We start from the raw sequence: 9,739 nt of genomic DNA, 5'->3' as shown, positions 1-9,739 counted from the left end.
AATTTATTAGGTTGGTAAGCTTGATTGGATTTTGGTAGGTTTCACGACAATAATATTCATATGCGAAAAATAGAAAATATGTACATGTCTCCAAACATTGATTACACAAATATTTCACCGGTGTATTCGTATAACGGCGACCACAAACTTGTAAATATATCTCATTCGTAAGGACAAATAAATACCTATATTATTGCCAATATATGTACATTATGAACATCCACAAATACTTTAAGTATGTGCCTACAAGTTAATTTAAATCGAACTGAACTATAAAGTTGTACCGAAGACTTGTGTGCTGAAAAGGGCTTGTCATTTAAAACCACTAAAGTCTACCATTTACCGAAAGAAGAAAAGTCAACTTGATTATATCAACCTTGGCAGGCACAGAAATTGAGTTCTCACTATAGGAGAAATATCTACGAGTAACTCTGGACAAATGCTCAATTCAAGGCTACAAGGGCATTTTATGCCTGTCAGAGAGTTCATGGTAAGATTTAGGGAATATCACCCAAACCAACGTACTGCTCTTTCAATACGTTAGTAAAATCCGTTGTTACACACGCCCCCCCCCCCACGACTGCCTAATGTAATCAGCATGAAAAATGGAGTTCCTCGGGGTCATTTAGGGGTTCTCAAGCCATTCCTGGATAATCTCGTTATCAAGATCATGGACATTATGCTACCAAGGATATCCTTCTACAAACGCTATAAGGTCAGAATTCCTGAAAGGAATTGCTGGGAAGCGATAACACTATGATGCAATTTTTGGTAGGTAGGTTTGGTTGGTTTTGGTAGGACATTTTGGTGGGAAGAAAAATTTGTTCGAGGCAACACTGATCACAACGGACCCAATGGGTCCAAGTGCTCCACTCTCCTACCTAGCCTAGGTCGATCTTCCAGTCAGGTGTCTATATATTCCGTTTGGGATATAAAAATACGATATTTAAAACTATTCTGATATATAGTAACACAAAGCGGTAAACCAAAAAGTATATTCACAAAAAATAGAAATACATGCAAAATGTTTCTGTACTCTAATGACGCTGTCGCTGTGCCATTCGTAGATGCCGATTTGCCATCATGCGACCACTTGGCGATTGACGGGAACAACGACCCGACGGATTAGCATTCTGTTTGGCTTCATGCGCTGCGGCAGCCGCTTTCATAGCTGCCTCTTTGGTCTTCGCATAATCATCGCGTGCCGAACCCAATTGACGCAGCAACTGCTCCACACGACTCTTCGCAGCCTCCATTAGTTGTGTCTTCTCCGCTAAGTCCTGTTGTGCTCCCTGAGCTGCCTGTTCCGCATTGCCAACATTCACCTGAGCCATACTGACCGCCTTAGTTAGCGTCTTCAGTTGCTGTGCAGCGTTTTGTGCGGCTTGCATTGCTGCGTTGACATTTTGTTGCGCATTCTGCAGGGAGCTACTCTGCTCTTGTACTACGGCCTCAGCTTCGCGCACCTCCTGCTGCAGTTGTTGCACGATTTGTTGTTTGCCAGCAAGCGCCGCTTCGGCTGCCTTTGCAGCGGCAATAGCTTTTTCGGCTAACTGTGCTTTCACTTGTTGTGAGGCGGCTTCACCGGCAGCCTGTTGAGCATCGGATGCAGCCTTGGCCTCCTTGGCTGCTTTCTGTGCTATGTTGGTGGCTTTCTGTTTGGGATTGCCTGATGTGACTCCATTCGGTTTGCATTCATCTTTACCCGTTTCGGAACCGCTACCACCACCACCACCACCACCCTCACTGGGCTGAAGCTCAGCGTAGGGGTTTTGAAGCATATGACGCGCGTTGCGGTGGTGCAGCTGTAAAAGCGGTATTTCGTGGAATTATGGAAGCATTACAAATGTGTGTACATACGTACCCGCCTTTGGTTATAACTGTGCTGTCCAACCACCATCTGAGTGGACAAATAAATAAATAAAAATATACCGAACCTATTCATGTTTGTTTTTGCAAGGAAAAATTTCTTGATATTGATTTGAAGTCTTTGACAAACTACGCAAAGCGCGTTGAAGCTTTCAAAATAAATAACAAGTAAATGTACCCCTATTGCTGAACTCTTGCATAAAATTCGTTTTTTCCAGGGACCCGTCCACCAACCTTATATTTTGACTTCTAGATTATTGTAGTGCTTTCCAAGCAGCGTTCGTTGGTATCAAAGAAGCAGTCGATCGACTGCTGATGTCCGCTATAGCGTTACGGGAAATTACTACTCAAACCTGAGACCGGCCCGCTAGCAGTGCGTTCGAAGCTAGTAAGGGAATGCCTGACGTATCTTGCGATCGCGTTGAATATTTCCTTGTCAGTCTAGTATACAAGGGTATCAGGCCATAGTAATATCGCAGTACACAATTAGGTTGGAGCTCCCTTGACTAGTTGTCGGCTTCTATCGAAAGATGCGCCTAGGGTCAACCCAGTTTACGTTGCGTTAAAAACAGGCTAAGTGCTAAAGCAAGGTTTGTTTTTTAGAGGGTTGGCCGGAGGCGGTCTAAGGATCTCTCGCATTCGGAGTTCTGCCGTTTTTTGATTTATTGAGTGTCCTACTCTGTGATCTCCTTTGGTGCTTTCGGTTATCGCCGACTCCAAGTAAAAACTTTGCTGATGGACTCTCTCTACTGCGTAGTGACGGTAGTTGTTCATACAAAGTCTAGCAGATTCTTTGTAGATCTTTCTTATAATTGATGTCTCGAAAGCACCCTAAAACCTTCTCATCTCACCTCAGTTGATCTCGGTAGGCCTGCAGAAGTCCTTCCCAATTTAGACTTTTTTCAGGTATCACTTATTCAGGTAAGGTAACACAGAGGCAGCTTTGCGTCGTTATATCAAAATCGGTTTTGAAATCAACGACCTTTTGCAGGATTCGAAGATCTGCTCACCGGGTGTGAAGCCTGATTGATATGGGTAGGTGCGTTTATTTATGATAGCGTTCAGCTTTCAAATGGTAACGTCAATTGGTCCCTACAAGCGATGATGAGCCTTCTCTTCTTTTGGTAAATGGCGAGAACTGAGATTCCAATATTTTCATATTTATTCATCGGAGCAAACTTAAGAGCTGGTAAAAGCGCGCTAAGAGCTATCTGCCACCGGTTTTGAAAAACTTAGACAGTGTTTCATTGGCTACATGGACTTTTATGATTTTAAGCCTATTATTGTTGTTCATAAATACCTCGTTTTTGGACGCCCTTTGATTAAAGAAAACCGAAGATCGCTGGGAAAGTGGACGAGTACGTCAGAGAGTATTTATGACTTGATGCCACGCGATGTATTCACAGTCTGAGAAATAAAATGGCAGCGCTACTAACAGCTGGTAGGCGAATCTGAAACCTGCAGATTATACCGTACTATTTTTTCCATTATCGAACTGACTAACACTTTTATGGAATCTATTGAGATTCGCCATGAACGCCTTGCACTTCGAGATTGCGTTTCATACTTCTGGGATAAACTTCCTTTTAATAAGTTAGATGTGTAGTCAAAAGGGCTATTCTACGAGCGCTGCCCTCGCCACGATAGTAGAATTATGTCGAGCGACTCTCACGCCATGGTGGGCACAGAATGTAAATTTGGTTCAAAAGTCATACAATTCAGCCTTCATGGCAACATCTCCGACGACAGAGATGACCACTAGGCTGGCCCTCAATCAAAGAAAAAATAACTAAATCGATCAAGTTGCGGTAGAAGGAAGATACACTTCTAGTATATTTGATATTACATAGTTCCATGTGAAGAGTCACCATCGACTCGGATCACCACCATGGGCACCATATTGTAGTAATTCTGTCTATACTCGTTGCAAGATGGGGAAATGTTAAGGACGTGTAACAAGAGACTTGGAAAATCGTTTTCGGGGTAACACAGTGAAACTTTGACGCTCACAACAATAATCTTAACTATCCAGATGACTCCAAGTGCATCCAAATCCATGCAATCGTCACTAGCATTATCAGCTAAACACTGTGTGGCTATAGGAGTAATACAAAATTATTTCTCTATTTCCAGAAAAGCTTTTGACATCAGTTTATTTCTCCTGCGAAATTGCAAGACAACTCAGAATTGTTTACATATATTTTGTTATCTACACATTTATGCAACAGATAAATAAATGCAATTGAAAATACAGTACTTCCTGTTGATATTCCTAGCACTGCGGTTATTGTCAACGCGCGCCTACATTCGCCAGGTGGGTACCATCTTATACAATAATTTCTTGTCTCCTTATGTACATATGACGCACAAATTCTCTAACATCGTGTAGCCGCACCGAAAGAATGCCAAACGCATGATTCAAAGCCTCTACTCAGACTTCTCGGGCGATAGTGGTGGCGGTGGTAGCGGTGGCAGTAGCAGCAGTGGTAATGGTGGCAACGACAACTGTCAGAATGGTATGAGCGCCGGAAGCGCCAAGCAAAAGGCCACCAACATAGCACAGAAAGCAGCAAAGGAAGCCAAAGCAGCTTCTGACGCCCAACAGGCAGCCGGCGAAGCAGCCTCGCAACAAGTGAAGGCACAGTTGGCTGAGAAGGCCATTTCCGCAGCCAAGGCAGCCGAAGCTGCACTCGCCGGCAAACAACAAATCGTACAACAACTGCAGCAGGAAGTGCGCGAAGCTGAGGCTGTGGTGCAAGAACAGAGTAGCTCACTGCAGAATGCCCAACAGAATGTGAATGCCGCCATGCAAGCTGCACAGAATGCGCAATCTCAATTGAAGACACTCACAAAGGCGGTGAATATGGCACAGGTGAATGTCGGCAACGCAGAGCAGGCGGCTTTGGGTGCACAGCAGGATCAAGCTGAAAAGACGCAATTGTTTGAGGCTGCAAAAACTCGTGTCGAACAGTTGCTAGGTCAGTTGAGCGTGGCGCGCGGCGATTACTCGAAGACGAAAGATGCCGCTATGAAAGCGGCGGCTGCAGCGCATGAGGCGAAGCAAAACGCAAATCCTGCAGGACGTTGTTCTCGATCGCTAGCTACAGCTCGTTTGATGGCCAAACGTCATCGGCTATTGGGGCATAGGATGAGACATTGAGGATGATGATGATCTACACAAGGTTGGAGAAGAATTCAAATGAAGCTGGAATAGTATCGCATGCCATATAACAAATATGTTTGTAATAAGTTGGAATATACCATGTTACTTTTTGCATTGTTCGCCTTTTTAGGTAATGAAGAAAAAAATGCTTTATTTGGTTTGAGATGAAAGCTGTTAAGCTGCTAGAAAGTAATGAAGAGCTATTACAGACAAAAAACTGAAAATTGACCTTATACGGTGATCCCTCAGATAATTTATTGGCGTTGAAATCTGTTTAAAACGCTGTCTTTAGTGCTTGGAGTTACTTCAATCTCAAAACATGTGGACAGCTTTCGTCTGAAAGCGTAGTGTAACTGCTCTAGTCGAAAGCTTTCGATAAGTTATGCGCTACTAAACACCTTCTCCCACAAGGGTGATTCGCGTATCAAAGAAACTTGCAAAGTGATATTTCACTGAACTTTTCGTTTATAATAATAATAGATTGGCGCTTACACATATGTTAGAATTTGGCCGAGCTTCTCCTCCGATTTGTGGCGTGCGCCTTGATGTTGTCGCACAAAGCGGAGGGACCTACAGTTTTACGCCGACTCCGAACGGCCATTGTATTTTTATGAGAAGCTGTTTTTCATAGCAGAAATACAATCGGAGGTTTGCCATTGCCTGCCGAGGGACGACGGCTGTTAAGAAAAAACCTTTTCTATATATTTTTTTGCGATGATGCTTTGACTAGGCTTTGAACCCAGGCGTTGCGGAGTGGAAGCGCGCACTGCTTACCACTACGCCACAGCGGCCGACTTTTCCTTTACCACCTTAATAATTCCGAAATGTTGACAATAGAGAGGGTAGTCCAAGAAAAAAAGTCTGAGTTCGAGCAAAGCCCCTCTCCATAGTGGCGTTAAAAGTTGAAGGCAGCCGCCCTGTAACCAGGTCTGTTTTAGATCTCTCATTCTCCAACAGCAGCCTTCCCTTTCGATGGAAAACTGACTCTATTAGACTAGGAGGTAGTCATCAATTTCCAATAACTATTGAAATAATACAATTGAAAACTGCTCGCCAAGGTTTCTAGCTAAACTCAAACTCATGAAAGAGTTAGAACATCTTAACTTATCTCCTAACGTTGATGATATTCATCACAAATTCCAAGAAAAGCTAAATGCTGCCACCTATTCTGCGTAAGGAAACAGGTGTCCAAAAGGTTGGTAGAATGACTCGTTAATGAAGTCGTTCAGATTCCTAGAAATTGCCTATAAAAAGTGCAAAACAGAACCTCCCCACAAAACTTTCAAAATTTGCTTGACACCAAAAAAGACTGGAGGATCAGGTTAAAGAAGCAAAAAAGAAACACTTTCAAAAGAGGATTGATCAACTTAATGATGACCCAACCACAAAAAAAGCATGGCGGTTCGTCAAAGCGATGAGAGGTGATTTTAAAACTAGTAACAGAGGAGCCTGGTCAGACGTTAACAATCTAAACTACCTTCAATATTTGAAAAGTCAAGTTCCACTTTCCTATCATAACCTGCCAATCAATCAGGAGATAATGCCTGCTAATACATTAGCCATATCGTTTGAGGAACTGCAGGACGTAGTAAAAGAAACTCAGCGGGAGGTACTGATTGAATCACATACAGCATGCTAAAAGCCCTACCGGACCAATCACTAAACAATATTCGCACAATGTTAAATTATGTGTTTTTGACAAATCAGATCCCGGAAAGGTGGCGTACTAATAGTGTGGTGCCCATTCCTAAAAGGGACAAGAACCTAAATGACCATAGAAACTTTAGACCACTAGCTCTTCTGGCAGTTTTTCTGAGATGTATTAACTTGGTAATAAAGGGCAGGATCTCCAATTTTGTAGAAGTTTCCAAACTGCTACCATCGCGCTCTTTCGCTTATAGAAAGAAAAAATCCGCCACCGTCTGTATTAACTATATGCTACATGATCTCGCCATTCTTAAAAGTCAAGGCATCAAAACTATTATCTTATCAACTGACATCAGTAATGTGTCAGTCTGGAACAACTCAAAACTGTCATGTTTAGTATTGGTTTACATCCAACTTACATTGAATTTGTTTCCAACTTCTTGGCTTGGAGAAAATTGGTTCAGGGGGCGGACACCATTGATACAAATGATGGCCTCCCTCAACGTAATTATCTCTCACCCCTACTGCTCAACATTTATCCAAAACAGCTCCACTGCATTGAAGACACCATCACAAGGTGTACCAATTTACGGATGACTTTGTATTGATGTCTTCTCATCAAAATCTTGATATGGCGGTTCACAATCTTCTGGAAAAAAAAATAAACATCTTCTCAAATTTATGTAATAATCTAAATCTATCTTTCAACCCAGACAAGACTAAAGTCATGTACTTCTCTAAAGGCAACAAAAAAACCATCAACATACTGTTTCAAAATCAACGACTCCATCAGGTCAACCTCTTAAATTCGTGGGCAGACATATCAGTGCGTCACTAGCTGTTAGTGAGCACTATAATGATGTACTAAAAAGTCGCAAAAAACTTAAATTTGTTTAAATGCATAACCACTGTAAGAGCAGGTCTCCATCCAAAGGTTGCCCTTAACTATTACCGCTCCATAGTAAGAAGCAAGATAGAATACAGTAGATCGTCCATGGCCAATTGTGCTAAAACAACAAACAAAAAGATCCAAACATACCAGAATAGCTTCTTGAGAAAAAGTCTTGGCTTAAACCCATCCACGCCAGTCCGCCTTATCTATGCTGTAGCAAATGAACTCCCACCGGTCGAAAGAGTCCAGTGGCTCACTGCAAAGGAGCTTATTATAAACATCACATTTGACGAAGTTTTCAAAGAGCAACTATTAAATGGTCCCAGTGTAAAATCCAGTTATAGCGTAATTTTTAATAAATTTAGACACATCTTTGACAACCTCAGGACAACTGAGCAACCTGTTCCTCGTAACTCTAGGTTTAGTATAATTACTAAAATTCTCGATAGTAAAAAATCGGATGTACCTAGTGAAACTATCAAGTCCATTTATAGACAAATGGTTCATGATTACGATTTGGCTGGTTACAAAATTTTCTATACAGACGCCTCAGTCGGCAGTGTAGCCACTGGAGTAGCAATCTACAACTATTCTGACAAAATCAAACACTCCTTCAAGCTGAACTTCAAATCTTCCTCCAGTTTTGGAGAAACTTTAGCTATCTTAAAAGCTATACAGCAGGCTAAACTACACAATCTTAGCAAAATAGTCATCTTCACTGACAGTCTTGTAGCTTGTCAATTACTAAGCAAAAAAAGAACCCAAAACTGTGATATTCATAAAATTATACTTGAATCAGATTTTGACAGGGTGACCATAATATGGACACCAAGTCATAAGGGGACTCCTGGCAATGAGATAGCTGATGAGCTAGCCAAAGAAGCACTCAAATTAGATGACGAAATACATGTTAACCTCACCAACAAGGAGGCCCTAAGACACATCAAAAATGAAATTGATCTCAGATCAATCCAAACCAAACCAAATCTTTTCTGCAGATATTTCCCTGTAAATCTAAGAAAACATGGTTCCATAACTTCTACTTAGGTGTCAAAGAGACTAAAATAATAAATCGTATTCTTACCGGTTGCACTTACGACAGCGAATAACTTTACCAAATCAACGCCAGGAATTCAAATATATGTAGATGTGGATTACAAGACAGTTATATATATCAAACTTTTCACTGCTCCTATTTAAACAGCGCTCGGGAGGGCCTCGAAATCTTCCAAGATGATGCCAACTTCTATGACATCCTTCACAAAATCACAACAATCACAACAAAATCACTCAACTTGCCAAATTTTTCCAAAAAGCTGAAATCAAAGTTTAAACTTTATCGGTGGTTCAGTACCGTCCACCGAACTCATTTCCCTTTCCCATATCATCTCCCCATTATATTTGTACATTTGCCATTAAAACCGCTCGAAATAAGCTTAACAAGCAAACATTCTTCGCCTTCCACATTCAAGCTAAGAAGACATATAGAATGACAATTTTTCGCGTTCAACGAGCAGAACTTATCGATACCAACACACACATGCTACATTATCGAGTAGCAGCAAGAGGACATAAATACAGAACGAGAGGAACACCCTGGCGATAGAGGAATTTAATTTCCAACCAAAACCTACCCAAAACCCCACAAAAAAAAGATTAGAGGCCAACAGCATCATTTTGAATGTTGCTGCTATTGTTCTGACCGCAACTGTATCTCTTACTTTGTTTTTATCGTTTTGTCATTTATGTGCCTACGCCATTGTACAATAATTACAGGTATTGTCTTCCAAGAGAGCGCATATTCCGATCTGCCTTATTTGAAAAATATCAGTGTTGCCCACACTAAGACGTTTACTGCCAGGAAAGAGGGAGATTTCCATACCCCATATACCATATATGTACACGTATTTTTTTTTAAACAAACCATCTTGAAGAGAACTTATTTAATTAGCAAAAGCCGGTAAAAACACTTACTTTTAAATAAAACTTCGACTTAATTTCAAACGTTTTTTCTTTTGTTTTGAAAAAATTCTAAAAATTAAATTGAGCGAAAACCAAATCAAAGTCAACTAAAAGTAAAAGAATCGACATTGAAATGCGTCAAAATGAAAATAAGGGAGTCCAGAGCTGTAAAACTGTGAAATCATATGAAATTAAAAATCATCAAT

The 9,739-nt window shown here is 41.2% G+C and overlaps 3 protein-coding genes across 6 annotated transcripts in view; 2 read left to right on the top strand and 1 right to left on the bottom strand.

Moving 5' to 3' along the window:
• LOC118745063 (histone-lysine N-methyltransferase trithorax) overlaps nt 1-9,739 on the top strand; it is a 152,037-nt gene that overhangs the window by 91,026 nt on the left and 51,272 nt on the right. The gene's annotated exons all lie outside the window — the stretch shown is intronic.
• Nucleotides 616-1,945, bottom strand: LOC118745112 (mediator of RNA polymerase II transcription subunit 15-like). The gene is made up of 2 exons (XM_036478648.1): nt 1,865-1,945; nt 616-1,805 (listed from the first exon to the last, which is right to left on the bottom strand). Exons 1-2 carry the CDS (start codon nt 1,943-1,945, stop codon nt 1,038-1,040), a joined length of 849 nt encoding a protein of 282 aa, XP_036334541.1. The 3' UTR covers nt 616-1,037.
• LOC118745102 (colicin-E1-like) lies at nt 3,758-5,029 on the top strand. The gene is made up of 2 exons (XM_036478641.1): nt 3,758-4,183; nt 4,259-5,029. The coding sequence occupies exons 1-2, from the start codon at nt 4,106-4,108 to the stop codon at nt 5,027-5,029; spliced, it is 849 nt and encodes a 282-aa protein (XP_036334534.1). The 5' UTR covers nt 3,758-4,105.

The sequence above is a fragment of the Rhagoletis pomonella genome, unplaced genomic scaffold (assembly GCF_013731165.1).
Source record: "Rhagoletis pomonella isolate Grant_MI unplaced genomic scaffold, Rhpom_1.0 Rhpom_scaffold_00001, whole genome shotgun sequence".
Taxonomy (NCBI): domain Eukaryota; kingdom Metazoa; phylum Arthropoda; class Insecta; order Diptera; family Tephritidae; genus Rhagoletis; species Rhagoletis pomonella.
This window is presented reverse-complemented; position numbering and strand designations above follow the sequence as displayed.

Bases quoted from the DNA above. Each gene is read 5' to 3' on its own strand.
- LOC118745112 (XM_036478648.1), bottom strand. From the start codon at position 1,945: ATGAATAGGTTCGGTATATTTTTATTTATTTATTTGTCCACTCAGATG. The intron at 1,806-1,864 runs GTACGTATGTAC...CCGCTTTTACAG, and splicing joins ACAGTTATAACCAAAGGCGG to CTGCACCACCGCAACGCGCG.
- LOC118745102 (XM_036478641.1), top strand. From the start codon at position 4,106: ATGCAATTGAAAATACAGTACTTCCTGTTGATATTCCTAGCACTGCGG. The intron at 4,184-4,258 runs GTGGGTACCATC...AACATCGTGTAG, and splicing joins CGCGCGCCTACATTCGCCAG to CCGCACCGAAAGAATGCCAA.